Source organism: Lampetra fluviatilis, chromosome 54 (genome assembly GCF_964198595.1).
Source record: "Lampetra fluviatilis chromosome 54, kcLamFluv1.1, whole genome shotgun sequence".
Lineage (NCBI taxonomy): Eukaryota > Metazoa > Chordata > Hyperoartia > Petromyzontiformes > Petromyzontidae > Lampetra > Lampetra fluviatilis.
In genome coordinates, this window is record NC_136328.1 from 8,737,852 (window position 1) to 8,756,284 (window position 18,433).

At 49.6% G+C, this 18,433-nt stretch overlaps 1 protein-coding gene across 2 annotated transcripts; it reads right to left on the minus strand.

Annotated features, from left to right (window-relative positions):
* Positions 1 to 76: 76 nt before the first annotated feature.
* LOC144949695 (uncharacterized) lies at positions 77 to 11,850 on the minus strand. 2 transcript variants are annotated; one of them, XM_078879709.1, is made up of 6 exons: positions 11,766 to 11,850; positions 8,979 to 9,248; positions 7,271 to 7,348; positions 6,653 to 6,771; positions 2,951 to 3,119; positions 77 to 2,227 (listed from the first exon to the last, which is right to left on the minus strand). In XM_078879709.1, exons 1-6 carry the CDS (start codon positions 11,811 to 11,813, stop codon positions 2,003 to 2,005), a joined length of 909 nt encoding a protein of 302 aa, XP_078735835.1. In that variant the 5' UTR covers positions 11,814 to 11,850; the 3' UTR covers positions 77 to 2,002. The 2 variants fall into 2 exon arrangements, with proteins under 2 accessions (XP_078735835.1, XP_078735834.1); XM_078879708.1 differs by having other exon boundaries at positions 7,271 to 7,363.
* Between the last annotated feature and the right edge of the window lie 6,583 nt (positions 11,851 to 18,433).

Genomic DNA, 18,433 nt, shown 5'->3' on the forward strand with positions numbered 1-18,433 from the left:
GATCATGGCGCTCGTGATTTTGTTTACATTCTCACTGACGAGCCCAGGGGGGAGTTTATAAGCCACACACTTGAAATAAAAATAGGTACGACTTTAATGTGCAGGATTTTACATGTGGTTGGCTGGCAGTCCAGACTTCTTACACGCACACACAAACCCAACCATCACAGTGCTCTTACCTTGTAGGTAGACAGGCTGTTAATGGCTGTCTGTTAAGTGTGAAGCTTTGTTTAGAGCTGTGAGAAAACCCTTAGGTTATGGTCAGCACTCCAATGACTACCGCATCACTCAAATACTGCGGCAATGTTACAATCGCTTTATAGGCTTGAAATGTGTGTCAACGCCTGAACCCATTACCTGTGTTCAACTACAAGGTAAAAGCACTTTTTTGGGTTATATCTTTAAAACATCTGTTAAGTGACAGGTCGGCAGCAAACTAAATATTGTCATCTAAAAGTTAAATTAAGTTGGAGGCATTATGTACAATATTTCCACTTGCTAAATGACCTGCGCCAGCCATCTAACACCGCACTTGCTGACAAGGCCAATTTATAAAAAGAATATTGAGTGGTTACTTACAAACAACTCCATGCAGTTGAAGAATACACACCTCACCTAGACCGGGATGGATTGTCAACGTGTTTTGTTTCTCAAGATTATCCAAAAAATGAAGTCCAGATTTTAAAAGTCCACAGTGTAGGGCAGTGGTGGCAGCTAAGGCCACGGTGTCGGTTTTCGCGGTTGTGCTGTGTATCACTCTCCCATGCATTTTCGTGTCCTACCACGGCTGGTTCAGCATCATTGTCCCAACTTTTATTCTAAGTGCTGGAAGCTTAAAATAACTAGACGTGCTGACCAACGTGCTACAACTCAAACACATCGGAGAGCTGAGGACACAGACGAATACTACAGGGAAGGGTAGGAGGAGGCATCTGCTTGGCATCGTCCAGATTCACCATTTCATTCACTTTCATATGCAACACACCTCTGCGAAACTCTGGTCTCGGTCACTCCCATTCCACATCACAATTAAATATTTTATTCCATTATCCAGCAAAGGTTTTTTGCGGATGTGCTGTACAGCTCGAATGTGCTGTACATCTCTGGCGCACTTGAGTTGTACTGTGCTGTTGTTCAGCATGAGATTGGGGGAGAGCAAGCGAACTGTTCAATTCACTTTCCGAAGCTCCAAACGCACGGAGCAAAACGTTGGACATCGTGCTCAACAGCACATGATAACCCCAGAGACACGTCCGGGGGGGAGCTATTACATTTCTTCATGATCAACAATAAACCGCGACATTTGTGTGCACGGTGCGTGTTGCACATTCACCTGATTCCTGGCCTCTTGGACCAGTTGCTGCCCTTCACGGTGGAACTGATCGCATGTAGCGCGCAGCGCCCGTCAGGAAGCCACCTTAAAATCAATCGCACCGAACGAAATCGACACCGCTTGCACAAAAAGCCAACGCACTTTCTACCCTCATGATATTCTCATAAATCCTAGCATTTGTACATTTTGGTATTCACGCCAGTCCAAGAGCTCAGGGCTATCACCGAGGCGCTTTGTTGCACAGACAGTCCTGCAGTGGTTTTGAAGGAGAGGGGGCCATGTTTGCTGTGTTCTCTCAATTTAAGTCAAATGCTGAGGAAATGTCAACATTTCACATGAAGTTACCGAAAAGTGCAACAATTCCAAAAAACTGCCAAAGCCTTGGCTGATACTTCTCCTGGTAACATAACAAAATAAAAAAAAAAGGCGGAAAATATATAAAACCTGCAGTCAGGCACAGACCCAGATGCACAAGGTGTACGATTACACACACATGGAGAATACAAATGCGGTTTCGGAGAGAATTTCCCCTCTGAGGAGAGTGCATCCAACACTCAAGAGGCCATAGAGAAACAAGACGAGAACAATGACAATGAACGCACCCTGACGGCGCTTTAGGGGGAGTCACGGGGGAGACAAGGTCGCGCCCGTACTCTCAATACAAGTGCTCTACCCATCGCGCTGTAGAACGCCGTACACTACCAGCAGGAGCAGCAGTGCAATGCCCACGGTGCACGCAGCCGGGAGCGCCCAGCGCTTGCGCCGGCCACCCACGGCGTGTGACGACTCGGCCGCCGCCACCTTGTCGGCACCCTGGGCCTCGCTGGGCCCATCGCAGGCATCGGCCGTTCCCGGGTGGGCCACGCAGAGGGGCCGCACCCTCGACGTGCTCTCCTACGACGGGAGGAAGGGGAGCATCGGAGACCACCGCTCGTCTGTAGGAATGGGCGATGTTCAGCTTCACAAGTGCATTCTTACACTCGTCACCGCATACCGATTCCCAAGTTCCACAATGAATTATCGAATGTTCATGCAAATGGCAATTTTATGTTTTATTTATTTTAATGGAGCCAATGCCCCCAGACCAAAGAAACGAGACGGTAAAAATGAGACAATAGATTACTGAATCAAATAGGGAGGGGGAGAATAATGACATTCCTGAAGTTAATCTTATGGCAGGACCCCGGGGGGTCCCATAAGCCCCCAGCTCACGCATAAACTGCATTGCGACGTCATTTTATGTCTGAAAGCGAACGATACGGCAATCTATTCCTCTCGAGCTGTACACAATGCGCTAATCAAAGTTTGAACGTTTTGTTTCTTCTGCACATTCGTCCTCGCTGCGCTTGGACGACATAACAGAATGTTCCGCGCCAGGTGGGTCGCGGCGTTTATGTGCGTGGTGGGACGAGTCACCAAAAATAAATTAATTACGATTTTGACTTCCGTTTATTCAGGACCCCAGGGTCCCGCCATAAGATTCAATTGTTAACAGCGTCGTCGCAAGGAAGCATGCATGTGCTTAGAACAGCGCCGGTCGAGCACACCGATAAGAGCACGGTGGACAGGTGGCAGTGTGCCAGAGGGCGCTTCCGGCACCACTGCCGCGCGTTGTACCTCGGCTGACAGTCTCCCCTCGCGGTGCGGACTCAGGCGCAGGCTCCAGCGCGGGCGCTTCACCACGGCGCTGGCGTCGTCCTCGCTCTCCGTTGTGTCTTGCCGCACGGGCTTCATGCGGCGCCGCCTCCGCGAGCTCGTGCGCTGCAGGCCGCTGGCGTCCAACAGCCTGCGCCGCACACGCATGGGACAGGCCGTGGGGTGCAGCGTTGATTACCGAGCGTCGAAAATATTCCTCGGCCAAAGTGGACGAAAATCCTCAAGCATGACTGACTTTGATTTCTACTCACCAAAGACCAAAGCATGACTATGACGGAACTAACTATACAAAGACACAGACAAGATAATTTATTTACGTTATTGAAACTGCAGTGCACGGAGGAAGATATAAAAAAGGTAATTGTCTCTGTATATTTTTTTAAAGAATTCACTAATTGGCTAGCCTTACGATAAAAGCATTCCACACCACTCACCAGCATGTAATAAAGTATAGACACATTTTTTGACTGCCTAACAGTGTGACTAAATAAAAAGTTTCTGAGTAAATGAAGACTGCACCGGTTACAGGCGGCACGTGCACCAGGTGGGGACTTGCAAAAGTTACAAACACGCTCATCATAGATGTTGCAGCTCATGGTCCATAACCTGAGACGCAAAGTAATTTGTGAAGAGCAAGGTCAACATCACAATATATGCACCACATGACATTAATGAAATGGCATGCATTGTTGAGTCAAGCATGGACGCATGCAGTCTGTGTATATCACCAGTAGTGGTCAGATACAATTTCTCAACCTCTCTTACTGCTTGCACCACCCACAAAGCCACCCCCAGTGTGTGCAGCACCAGCAGCGCCCTGTACAGTCAGGCAAGCCGTGCCCTCACCAAGCATTCACCAGACGTGACAGCCCTCAACAAACCAAGCGCACTCCCCCCCCAACTTGACCACTCGCACCGCTCCACTTATGCCTGGGTAATCGCTTGTCAACAACATCAAAAGCATAAAACGGATCCACCACTTTGGCCAGAGCCATGATAACGAGGGGTGGGAGTCGGCCGATCCCACACGCTCGCGCGCATGCAAAGGATGTACGGCGCGACCCTCTTGCGCACGCCTCTGTTTGCGTACCGCTGTTGGTCACGTCTCCCGTGTCGCTCTAATATCCTCGCACACGCGCCGTGTGACAACTAGGTGGCACGCAGCGAGAGCTGCCGCGGACGGGCGTGTGGGAGAGCCGGATGACTTCGAGAGCTCCGGGTCGCTGCAGGTGAAACGGGGCAAGAGTCGACGCACGGTGGAACCAGTTGAAGCCGACCTCCCAGTGCCGACAAAAACACGATGGCGCCACCACCCACCCACATGCCATCTCTATCACTGCGCAGAATTTTACGGTTCTATATAGCGCTCTGATGTGTTTCCGGGTTGTGCCGCGTGTTATGTGGTACGATGTCCTAGGGTTCGTGTCGCGTGCAGTCTTTACTGTTTATCGTATCCGAGTGTGTGTGTGTGTACCCGTTACTGCACTGGCTTGGAAATCGTTCCTTGCCGGCCCATGCAGCCAATTGTGCAACTGGTTATGCTGACATCCCCCATCACTTGAAATTAACTAAAACAATTCGCCTCTGGCCAAGTGTAAAATGTCAAACCCATTCAGCTTCCTGGGACCACTAATTCACTGAGATTCCGCTTCGAGCATTGCCATTCTTTTCTGCGCTAGGTTGTTCACCAAAGAGGCTGAGAGAGAGAAACTTGGTTGTGGGTAGGCGACTCCGCGAGACGAGACCCGTAACAGTTCCGTTGTGCAACAACAACCCGCCGGACCCGGCGAGGGGTCACTGCGTCATCGCTATCACACCCCCCACGCTTGCACCGAGCGGTCGATGAGACAGAAAACATTTCAAAAGCGGAGACCACCAGCCATGTGTGGGCAGGAGCACACACCACCACCGCCAAGACAACAAATCAAAATGTTTACGCCATGACAGACTTTACTATCATGAGCAAAACGTGATAAGTCAAGGGCATGGAAATAATTGGGCAGCCTCGTGCCACATGGATATTTGTCAACCCTGCAGATTTAAGTGATAGGCTGCAGATTTGCTTCACTTTTACCACCTATTTTTAAAAGCTAACCGTCAGCCATGGTCAATCCACTGCTAGTTGGAGGCACCCCAAAGCCGCCGCCGCCATATTGCACAAGCCTCAGTCATTATCTCCATCTCCTCAGTGGACATCCTCCAAGATGCGTTCCATTCCTTGGCTGCCACTCCGTTATTGTCCTTGACCATCGTCCACCACCCCTTCTCACGACGCGTCTTGCCCAAGCCCACTTCTCAAAACTATCTGGTGATGCTTCATTGGCAGAGGTGCACGCGACACCATGCGGATTTATACAGATGCCACCGCAGCTCGTGTTATACAGGGCCAGTGCCTAAAACACATTCCTGTCAATCCCATATCAGTGCCTACCTTATTACAGACCAATTCAGACCTTATTGGTCACCCCGTGCCCTTATAAAGCTCAACGTTCATCCTATAAAGTCCCATCACAAGGGAGAAAGACAAAGACAAAAAAATATTTTTCCCGTATTGAAACGGCTGTACGCCGTATGGACCTGAAAACTTAATTTCCCTGAAAAAGAACACGGGTAAACCGTATGGGTCGACAGGTATGGAAACAAATGTGTTTCCTTGAACATTGGTAATGCAGTAGGAGGGTTAAATAATCATTAGTCTATTGCTGAACTCTAGCGCCGAGCGAGTATGAATTTGCAAAGGAACAAGGTGGAGAGGGGTGGGGGATCCTAACACGGCATCTAGACCCACAGTGATGTGTCGCTGCTGCTGTCATGGCAACGCAAGCCCCGCCTCTCCCAGGGACCGCGTGCCGCATGCGTCATCCATGCGTTGTTTACACGTGCGCACAAAACACATTCACCCACACGCGCTCGCCGCCACATGAACACGTGTGGCACGAGGGCATGTTGGCTTCTATTTATAACCTGTATTCGCAGGAGGGTGTGCCGTGCTAGGGGAAGGGTGGTGGTGGGGGGGGGTTATTTAACTTGGATGGCGTGAAATTTGCTGCGACAAGTAAGCCTATTAATAGTACGAGACCGCTTTCTAAAGAGCCCATCATCTGAACTCGCCCGCTCGTCCGCCCACCCACCCACCCGGGCGAATGAGCTTGCGCGATATGGCATGGACTAGCCTAGGCACGCACCAGTCTGCCCCCTCGTACTACAACTTTTTTTTTTTTACCAGGTAAAGCACACTGAGCTGTAAAGCTCTTTTTGAGAAGAGACCTGGCCACACGTGACATCTCAACGAAGTGGCTTATGTAGAATTGTAAGCCGCCAAATACTCTAAACGCATGTTTTCAAAATGTGGAGGGAAAAACCAGAGGACCTGTAGAATAATCCACGCAACCACAGAGAGAACATGCAAACTCCAAATATACAGGCGTCAGGGTCGGGATCGAACCCACGACCTCCCGAATACCAGGCGAGGAAGTAAGCATCTTGCCACTGTGGTGCCCTCAGATGGACTAAAAACAAATACACATCTGCTTTGGGATCGACTAAAAATATACGTCAAATGTTTCTCGTATTTCAAACAATTCACGTTTTTGCACACGTGAAGCGATGGGCAAGGTGCGTTGTATGCCCAAGTAACGGACGAGTGAGCCTTATGACGCTTACCTACTACTCTCATCCTCCACGTCTGCGTCGATGTCGCTGTCCTGTGCTGGTACCGCCTGGGCCCTGTCTTCTTGCGCCATCTCATCTTGCGTCACACCCCCATCCTCGCAGGAATCCTCCTGTGTCACGGGGCACATGAAGGCATACTTGATATGTATTTATGTTATTTTGAGAAGAGATCGAATTTAACAGAGGTAGGGAGTTGGGAGTACATATGGCCAGGAGGAAGAGTTACAGACAATAGGGGCAGCAGAGGAGGAGCGACCTCCCACTGAGGTTGACTGGTGACTCCAACAGAGCATGACATATATACACACGCGCGCACACACAGTGGCTCCACTATAAAGCAAACCCCCCCCCGCGCTCGGCCTTTCAAAAACACAACCGAAAATACATCTCGGCAGGCCGCCCAACCGCCCACTCCACGTGGCACACACCACGTGAGCCATGCCGGCTCGAATACACGTCACCTTCAGCCACCGGTCGTCGGCGACCATTCACTGTAACGGTGCAGCTCTGGGCAAAGGTCAAGCAACGCATATCAGCTGTTGCTGAAGCAGCAATCGGTTTTACCAACTAACCGCCGCTTTACTGACCACCGTCCCGGTGAATGCTAACCTGCGTGCCGTTGTGTGTGCGCGTGTCGACCGCTGCGCTGGGGTCCCCGGCGTGGTTGAGCTCTGCTTCTTGCTCCACCTGTTTGCCCGGCAGCTGCCCACCATTGGACAGACACAAGCAACAGCCAACCATTCATCAACAGACAGCATTGTTAACACAATGCTTCTGATCAACAATTTTTGGGTTTAGATCGCGTTATTTATAAATGTGTCGTAACCCTCCACCACCCGACACGGCCAATTAGTAAAAATGTGTCACGTTGACAAAAGACAAATAGTTCACTGCTTTAGCCCACCGGTACTCAAATTGTAAATGTTGTGGCTTCAACACACCGGTGGGCTAAAGCAGTGAAGTATTTGTCTTTTGTCAACGTGACACATTTTTACTGATTGGCCGTGTCGGGTGGTGGAGGGTTACGACACATTTATAAATAACGCGATCTAAACCCAAAAATCGTTGATTATGAATAACATTGGTCGCGAAAGCCTACGTGTTAAACTGACAATGCTTCTGCCAGGCTAGGTGCACTCTGAGGCCACGTAATGTGTTTAAGACTCGCTGGTAAGCCACATAATAGACCCATGTGTTATGGATTAAATTAATGACATATGCACCACCTGTGATCCCTGTCACGTAGGCTTTAACAGACCGCTGGGGCGATCGCTGTTCGTGAGCAACAATAAAGGATCGAAAACAACGCAAGTGGGTGGGTGTGGCCGGTCATCACGCTCAGCGTGATGACCCAACACCAGATACTTATTTACTTAAGGCTGAGACGACCTAGGGAAGTCCAAGGAGCAGTTTAAATGTTACTAATATTGGCTGTGAGCAGGATTCATAGCGCGGTGCCCTAACAGCGACACTGCACGCAAATGTACACAGAGGCGCCTGTCAACCATGTGTGTGTTTGAGCGGCAGTGGCAGCGATGATGATGCAACGACTATAAATAGGGGTGGGTTGGGTGACGACATGCTTGCTTGGTGGGGCAACAGGAAAAAATTGCGCGCCCGACCGACCCCAGACCCGAGGGAGCCCTTAACCTTGCCATGCCAGCCCATCGCGCGCCTCCGCCCCACGTTCGATTAAAGCGGAATTTAAGCTTCCAATCATTTAACGTCTCACCACATCCCTTTGTAGCCCGAGATGGCACTGTAGATTTTGAGTTGGGAGGAGGGTGACAACCCTTCAGAATGAATCTGCAGTCTTTTCCATGTCTAGCTATGTTGCATACGATCTCGACCGCGCTTCAAGGTTCACAAAACATTGCACATTACTTAAGGCAGAACTGGAAGACAAGCTCAAGAGCTGGCAAGATTAAATCAAACAATTCGGAGGCATGACGTGATTGCCAGGCTCAGTTAACCCATCATATATATCGCAGCCAACATTTCACAATTTTTACCTTTCCTTAACCGATAAAAATAAATCTCCGTTCTCACAATGACCACCACAATCCCCACCACAATCCCATCAGCAACACCAAAAACACACACGTAACACTGGCCCACTTGGCGTTTGGGCCTTTGGAATTCCTTCCCATAGCTCTTAAAATAACCTCGTTCACTTGAAGTGAAGTATTAACTCTCATCTATTACTACTTTAAATAGTGCCGTTTGTTACCCTGGCTTTCTCGCCGTATATACGGCCACCCCCCCCCCCCCGTTGCTCGGCATAATTACTCATGCATAAAAAAACAACTAAACGAACCTCCTTGATGGGTGGACGTGCGGTTGGCGACCCGGGGGGGCTACCGGGGAGCTGGGGCCTGCGTCGCGGGGTCCCCTGCGGCGTGCCGTGGCGGCCGCGCACGGGGCTCGACAGCTGCGGCGTGCGCGCCCTGAAGTTGCTCAGCAGCTCGGGGCAGTTGGCCAGGTTCTCGGGAGGCTCCCACGTGTTCTCCTCTGCGCCGTAGCCGCTCCACTTCACCAGGTACTCGGCGCGGCCACGCCGCACTCGCCAGTCCAGGATGGCCTCCACCTGCGAGGGGAGAGGTTCAAAGTTAGTTCGCGCGGTTCCCCGGCTCTTGAAAATAGTTGTCGCGAAAGTTATTGTTTTGGTTTGCTTGTTATTTTGGTCCATGGTGGTGGCTGCGAGTCGATGAAAAGTCGTCAAACGTGGCCGGGACTTTTCCACCCAAAGCCATGCAAGGCATGACTGAGACAAGACCACCAAATTAACTCATCTGGGTGAAAACAGACTATGAACAGAGGATAACCAAAATCGGTAATTGGCTATACTGTATATATATACACACACTATATATATACGCAAATATTTACCGAGTTCAATAATTGACATATAATAACAAAGAGTGGCATGCATTGTTTGACTACTTTAGGTTAAATAGACCAAAATAATTACGCAATGAAATCTATACAGATGGAGAAGACTTGACTAAAGTTCCACAGGCTGTCGTCCCGAATTAAAAGGGGCGAGGGGCCGCAACATCGCAGTAATTGACGTCCACGCACTGTCTCGCCACTACGGGCTGAAATACATCTCACAGACACGCAGACAACACGCACGTGCTGCTATAACGAGCACTATTAAGACAGATTCCAAAGAACACAGGATGAGATGTTAGTATCCTTTGTGCAAGCACTTCCAAGAGTTCATGAACAGTGAGCCTGGTGAAATTTGGGGAGCGCATCGTCAGTAGTGACCCTTTGGTTCCTAGGGTGTTTCGGCCTTTCATACTATACACCCTCCCCAAAGGCGGCCAGCGACAGGGTGATCAATCCTACGCTTGCGTCCCATTCCCAATTAGTCATAGGAGTTGCCTTGTTGTTGATAGCCAGCATCCCATGGGACTATGCATGGCAGGGGCGTCCTCCTCCCTGAGTCAAGTATTGTTGACTGAGAAGGGTGATGACAATTCCACATTCTTATGGCGGGGAACAATATATCCGTAGGACCACGATATGCTTCAATTTCAGCATATGGTGGTGGTATTCACTTTTTGATCAACCCCCATAGGGTCAACCCCCATAGGGTTGATGGCTGTGATGATGGTGATGGGGTTGATGATGGACTATGGATGATTCGATTGAAGGTTTTGACGATGATGCCAGTTGATAAGAGCTGTCGGTAAAATGGCCGATTTTAAGAGCTGTTAATGCTACAGGTGGTGGTGATAATGACGAGACTTTTTAGTTTAGAGTTGATGGTGCTTAAGTTGATGGTAAAGAACCTGCTGAAGATAACGACCGATCTGGGAATCGGTGATGGAGGGGGGACGACGGTTACGTTGACAATTCCGTTGTTGATGGCGACTAAGCTGATGTTTACGCTGTACGCGATGTTGACAAGTTGTTCATGCAAGTAATGTTCATATAGTTGATGTTACTGTTTTAAGTTACGGAAATTGACAATGGAATTGACGGAGATGGAGCTGACGTTGTTGCTGTAGATGTTAAACCTCTAGCCATTAGCCGATGATAAAAAAAACATTCTAACCTTGGCGGTAACTTGAACACGTTTACACGTCACACGCCGCCACCACTGTCACACTCACACACACCACTTACTGCTGTAAATAACCACACGTAATGATGACGTTAAACAATAGCAGCTTTGTTCACATTCCCGCACTTGTAGACGAGACCCAGCGGCGAGCGCGCACCAAACTCACATTAACACCAACAACAACACAAACACCGACAACACCGACAACAACACCAACAACAACACAAACAACACCGATAACACCAACACCGACAACACCAACACCGACAACACCAACACCGACAACAACACAAACAACACCAACAATAACACAAACAACACCGACAACAACACAAACAACACCGACAACAACACCGACAACACCACCGACAACAGATGCCCCCACCCCCCAAGTCATTTAACAACGAACCCGCGTCAAACCCCACCCCCCTTTATTAGAAACATTAAAAAATTAGCGGGTTTGTTCATTGACGTCCATTCTAACATTGAACCCCCAAACAAAACTCAAGGCGATGAGGGACGGAGATAAACTTTAAAACTCTCACGCCATCAAAACAAAGACCCCCCCCGCCGTGCGGCTTGTCAGACTACAAGTTCGAGTATCACACGAGGGGGGGGGAGGGGGGTGGCCAACACCACGCCCGGCCGCCTTTGTCTTCCCCCAGTGCCGACGTTTACACACCGCACCGGAGTAGGATTTGAGGCCGAGTCTACCTAGGGGGAGGCCCAGCACCGGTTCAGATAATCCGTGAGCGGGAATCGAACTCGGGTCGCCGGGTTCGTCGCGCTGACTGCCAATGTTCGCAACCCCACAATGTTAATAAACTCTAAAGACATCGTAAACACAACAACACCACGCACGGGTCATCGCGCGACACACACACAGCACAAAATACCCGTGAGGGAGATTCACGTTGCCGGGAGAAACAAACGCGAATTAACGCAAAAATTACAACGATTTAACAAGAAAAAAAGAGAAAAATTAACAGCAAACACATCCGCGTCAAACGTTTAAAACGTCAAACCCGCCTCGAATTCATCGTCGCTGTTCGTCTCTTGCGACGACGTTGCCGCCATTTTATGAATTAGAACGGGAGCCGCGTTCCCATCGCCCCGTGCGGCAAGCGGGGGGGGGGGGGAAGGGGGCGGAGCTACTTAGCCGAGGGGGCGGGGGGAAGCTGGGGGGGAAGCGGAGGGGGAAGCGGGGGGGGAAGGGGGCGGAGCTACTTAGCCGAGGGGGCGGGGGGAAGCTGGGGGGGAAGCGGAGGGGGAAGCGGGGGGGGGGAAGGGGGCGGAGCTACTTAGCCGAGGAGGCGGGGGGAAGCTGGGGGGGAAGCGGAGGGGGAAGCGGGGGGGGAAGGGGGCGGAGCTACTTAGCCGAGGGGGCGGGGGGAAGCTGGGGGGGAAGCGGGGGGGGGAAGCGGGGGGGGGGAAGGGGGCGGAGCTACTTAGCCGAGGGGGCGGGGGGAAGCTGGGGGGGAAGCGGGGGGGGAAGCGGGGGGGGAAGGGGGCGGAGCTACTTAGCCGAGGGGGCGGGGGGAAGCTGGGGGGGAAGCGGGGGGGGGGGAAGCGGGGGGGGGGGAAGGGGGCGGAGCTACTTACCCGAGGGGGCGGAGGGTGTTGCGGGGTGGGCGGAGCTCCACCGAGCCTGGGACTCGGATAATTCACAACAACAACAACCGCCATTCGCTACTAAGTGACGTCAGCACGACGCTTGTGCCAAGCTATGTGCACGTTGAGGCCACGTGAAGTGTCGAACGCCCGCTGGTAAGGAGGTCACGGGGCAGACCCAGCAGGTGCCACGGGTCGACTGACTGAGATGACTGAGACGACTGGCTGATGCACCACCTGTGCCCCCTACTGTACCAACTTGCTTGCTTTAGCTACCCGGCGCTCCGCTCGTTGTTGTGAGCGTCGCTCCTCCGCCCTCCGTTGTTGCTGGAGGGCGACTGCCTTCAACTGTCCAGTAGCGTCCTTCACGAGCCTCCTCCACAGAGGCCGATCTTGACACAGCTGGTACCAGTCATTGGCAAGTCCACTCAGCTCCACGTCCTCCTGTACCACATCACTCCATCTCTTCTCTAGCCCGTGCCGCGCCCATTTAGCCCCCTCGATCCAGCCAAACAAAAGCTGTTTAGGCATGCGGTGGCTGGGCATGTGGGCTACATGACCCAGCTAACACAGCCTTACCTGCCAGAAGAAGATCACCAATGGGACTTTGTCCAGGTCTTTCAAGGATTTGTGAGCTCACACAATCCAGCCTGGTTAAACCCAGGATGGATTATAGGCAGGCCAGCCGAAATGTTTTAACCGGCAAAGATGGTTCATTAGGGGGGTCCACATTTTGCAAGCATAGAGAAGGAGGGCATGACCGTGGCCAAGAAGACCCGAAGCCTCGTGTGGAGTGACAGACCAGGAAGCTTCCACACAGGGTTATGAAGCCAATGAAGATATAATGCCGCTCGACTGATTCGGAGTAAGACCTTTGCTGTCAAACCCAGGTATGGAAAACTCTCCACTCCACAACTGCCCCATCACCAATTGGGAGATGTGGGGGTGGAGTGTCTGATGGTACATATTACCCAGGCAGGTGCTTAGTTTTGGTGGGGCTGATGGTAAGGCTCCACCTCTTAGTGGCATGCTCCAGGTTCACCAGCAGTGACTCAAACTCCTCCTTTGAGTGAGCAGCAATCACCAGATCATCGGCATACACTGCTGGCTCGAGGGAGAGCCACGCTATCTCCACTGCTTCCGTGAGGGAGCCAGACGCACTCTCTCCACTGCTGCCCTGAGGCAAAGTTGTGCTCCGTCCGCTGCTCCCCTGGGGGAAACCGTGCTCCGTCCACTGCTGCCCTGGGAGAGAGCGGCGCCACTCTCCACTGCTGCTGCCCCGAGATGTCGTGGGCGCTGCACCAGAGCAAGGAGGAGCTGCTGCAGTCGTTTAACAAGCGGCTCAAGGACGACGTGCGCTCCATCCTGGACAACTTCACGGAGATCGTGAAGACGGCCAAGGGTCGTGAATGAAGAAGAGTCCCCTGTGTGGGCTTCAGTGGGGCCGTCTGGTCGGGCAGCAGAGTCACGAGAGGCCAAGCAACGGCTTTCCAGCAGTGGGCTGAGCTCAAGGAGGGCGAGCTCGAGCACCATCCTGCGGCGAGGAAAGGAGGTTGTGCAAGCGGTACAGCCGAGCCCACAGCAGCCAAGAATCTGCTGTCCCTGTCTGGGGGGGGGGGGCGCTGTTCAACCCTAGCACACGGGCGAGAAGCCGTGCATATGGTGACGAGTGCGGCAAGACTTTTTTTTTCTCGGACTACAAGTATATGTATTTTTTTTCCACTTGTGTGTTAAACTGTGTGTACCCCGGATATTTTAAAGATGGCAATTCTCCTGCTGTGTATCCTACTGCTGTCCCTCCCAGCCATATCTAGTGCCACACTCAACTTTACAAACAGCTACCCTTGTTACTTTGCGTCCATACTTGTTGCTCAATTTGCCACTACACCTGCTAATGAAATAGCTTATAGACACTACACTCCATGATTGAATCCTTTTAAACCCTATATATGTCCCATTACTTCACCAGCACTCCTTCCAAACTTCATTCTGCTCTTTAAAATAACACCATCTGCGAGCTGCTGCTATTCGTCCAAGGTTCGTCGCTCTTCATCCTTTCACAGAAAATACCTGTGCAAACTATTAATTCTACTTTTCTTATTTCTGGGTGGTATTGAGCTTCATCCTGGCCCAAATGTAAAGAACTCGTATAATTCTGTAGATTTTTCTGGCAGAAAAGGTGTTGATGTTCTACATGTCAACATCAGAGGGCTTGTGATTAAATTAAGTCAACTAAAACTAGAAGTGGCAAATCTTGACCCGGACATTTTTTGCCTAACAGAAACGTTTCTCACTCCTGCCGTCAATGACTTGCAGATTACGATTGACAACTACAACCTTTTTCGGCTTGACCGAGGATCTAAAGGAGGTGGAATTGCCATCTATGTTCGTAATACTATTGCATGTTCACCAGCTCACTCCTTGTTTAAAAAATGTTGCGTTGAAGGTCTGGCTCTCAGAATAACTCTCCCTAATAATCAACAGATATTGGTAGTGTGCTGCTATAGACCGCCTAGTGGGAAAGACGTTGAAGCTGCATCTGCACTGAGAGAGCTTCTTAGGGGCCTCCCTAAAGGTGAAATAGTTTTAGTGGGTGATCTAAATTGGAATTGGCTAAACTCGCCGGCCATGGCCACAAATTTTGCAGATGAATTTAACCTGTTTCAGTTAATAAATGTCCCCACAAGACCATACCTAAAAAAAATCCGCGACAATCATCTCTGCTTGACGTCCTATTGACAAATGCCCCTCACAATTTTGCACTGAGTGATCACTCCTTCATTTTTGTGGTGAGATCATCAGCCAGACCCAAAGCCCCCCTTAAATTGGTTGAGAAGCACTCCATGAGACACTTCAGCACTCAGGCATTTACTAATGATGTGCTTCACTCGGATATTGACAAGGTCTGTGATATCCCAACCCTGACTACGGCTTGGGAGACTTTCAGGTACACGTTTCTCCAAATTCTTAACAAACATGCTCCGTTGGTTAATTTTAAAACTAAAGGCAACCATCCACCATGGTTTGATCCTTTGATTACAAAGCTCATGAAAACTAGGGACAAGGCTTGGACATGTGCTCAGAAAAGTAATTTGGTCAATGACTGGCTAGAATACAGGATTTTAAGGAATAGATGCGTCAAAAAAATACGGCATGCAAAAAAAGACTACTTTTCTTCCATTCTCCTGGAATCACATGGAAATGCCAAGATTTTCTGGAAAACAATCAAATGTATCGAAAAGGCATCCAAAACAGATAATCTGCCCATTGAGCTTAACCGAAATGGGGAATATTTTTCAGATCCCTAAAAAATAGTTGACAATTTGAACCTTCATTTTTCTGAAGCTGGTATCCTATTTGATAATGTATTGGGAGTCACCCCTGCTCATGCAAATTCCTACACCCCTGTCCAAACATTAAACGAATTTAGTTTTCAACCAATCCACGAAAGTAATGTTGTGAAACAACTGTCCTACCTCAAAGGGTCCTCCTCTACCGGAGCAGATAGTATTCCCATCTTTGCTCTACTAACTGTTGGTCACCTAATATACAAACATATAGCCCATATTTTCAACCTGTCTATCAAAGAAGCATCAGTTCCTCTAGAATGGAAACATTCCTATGTTCGTCCACTTCACAAAGGGGGCCCTAAAGATGATCCAAATAACTACCGACCTATCTCAATTTTGTCCCCGTTGATGAAGATTTTAGAAAAATTCTTGAACTACCAAATTAGCAGTTTCCTGTCCGCCAACAATCTATTACATCTAAAACAATCTGGGTTCCGAAAAAAATACAGCACCACATCTGCTGCATTAGACTCTCTGAATCACATTTACAGTAGCCTTGATAATAAGCAGTACTGCGCCTGTCTTTTTCTTGACTTGTCCAAAGCTTCTGATACAGTAGACCACAACATCCTGTCTAGTAAAATAAGTTGCCTCGGTTTTTCCGAAAACACAGTAAAATGGTTAAAAAATTACCTCATTTCTCGCACCCAAATTGTATTCACAGATGGTTGGAGGTCAAACAGTGTTAAGATAACAAAAAAGGGGTTCCACAGGGTTCCATTCTCGGCCCCCTCTTGTTCTCTCTCTATGTAAATGACTTGGGCACTGAACTGGATCATTCCAGGGTAAATCATTTTGCAGATGACACGGTACTGATTACTGCTGGCCGCTCTCCGGATGACGTGATTGCTAAGCTCCAGAGTGATTTCAACAAACTACAACATCAGCTAGTTGCTCTTAAACTAGTCCTAAATCCTGCCAATACCAAGGTGCTATGCTTCTCACCAGGACTAAAGCGGGAAGTTATTTTCCCCCAATTACATTCCTTAAATAATGATCAAATGGAGCAAGTCAAGATCTATAAGTATCTTGGGGTCATCCTGGATTCAAAACTGAATTTTGAAGATCACATTGATTATATTGGGGAAAAGACAAAAAATAAAATTGGTTTTCTGTATCGACACAAGCACTGCTCCCCCCCCTATGTTCCGTTTGGAATTGATAAAAGCTACCATACTGCCTCTACTTGATTACTGTGACATCGTGTATAAATCCGCCCCAAGTACTGTACTGAAGAAGCTTGACTCAATGTATCACTCGGCCTTAAGATTTGCATTGAACTGCCCATATTGGACCCACTACTGCGATCTCTACATTGGGTCAAATTTAACATCTCTGAATGTTCGACGGCTTGTGCACCAGATCTTATTTATTTATGATGTACTTACAAAAAAATCCGCAGATTACCTGCTGGATCTCCTCTCTGTTTCAAAGAACAAATTTGACCTAAGGTCTACACTCATTTACCAGCTTCATATTCCCTATTGCCGTACATATACTGGAGGAAGGGCCTTTGCTATTGATGTCCCCAGGGTCTGGAATGCTATTGCCAATAAATTGCAACTTGAGTCACTACCTATGAGATCTTCACTCAAAACTGCTCTAGAGGAGTTGTACACCACTAGCTGCCAGTGCTATTCAGTGGCCTAAAATAAAATAAAATGTTTCGCTCCAGATGATCGCTGCAAAGTATGACCTGTGTTTTTGATTTAGTGTGCTGATCTTAAAGGTGCATTGAAAAATTATAATACCCCGATTGATGCTCCTGCTGTTGTGGAGTGACTCATGCAGCCAGCTATGGCTGCAGGGTCTGGTGGTACATGTTGTTTATGTCATTTATTGTGAAAATTCCGTCAGTTCCTATGATCACTGTTTCATTGCTTTCATGGCTTTATTTTAGTGATTTCGAAAACTTCATTGGTTTGACCATATTTGTTTGTTGTGTAGTGACATAAGAGGGGAGGGGCTGCTGGGGGCTCTGGGACCCTAGGCAGATAAGCCATCGGCGCCAGGTGCTAGGATCCCAGACAACCCAGACGCTTAAGCCACTTGGCGCCAGGCGCTGGGATCCCAGACAACCCAGCCAGTTAAGCCCCTTGGTGCCACCAATGGGGGGGCTGTGTGTGCTCTGTGGGATATCTGGGGGCGCACACAACCCCACCCCTCGTTGGGGACGAGGCATAAAAGGGCAGCTCCCTGGCCGATCAGGGCCAGTTGTAGCTCAAGACCCAAGACCCAAGACCAGCCATCTCAGGACCCTGGGACGATGTGAGGGCCAGTGGTGGGACTCTGGAACTCCCGGCTCTACGTCCTTGTGAGGGCGAGTTCCAGAGCGTAGCCAGAGTAGTGTATCTAGGCTGTGTATCTAGGCTGTGTACCTAGGCTGTGTACCTAGGCTGTGTACCTAGGCTGTGTACCTAGGCTGTGTACCTAGGCTGTGTACCTAGGCTGTGTACCTAGGCTGTGTACCTAGGCTGTGTACCTAGGCTGTGTACCTAGGCTGTGTACCTAGGCTGTGTACCTAGGCTGTGTACCTAGGCTGTAACAGAGTATCAGGACTGTTGGAGTGCTGGATTGTAATAAAGAAGTTACCTCTACAAGTGTCTCCGGAACACGTTACAGTTGTAGTACAGAGTAAGACTGATGACCTTCATCTAAGTTGTCTTGTGGTTGTTGTTGTTTGACTTGCATCCCACTGGGATTTTTGCACACAGCGTTGCTGTACGGTGATTTTTT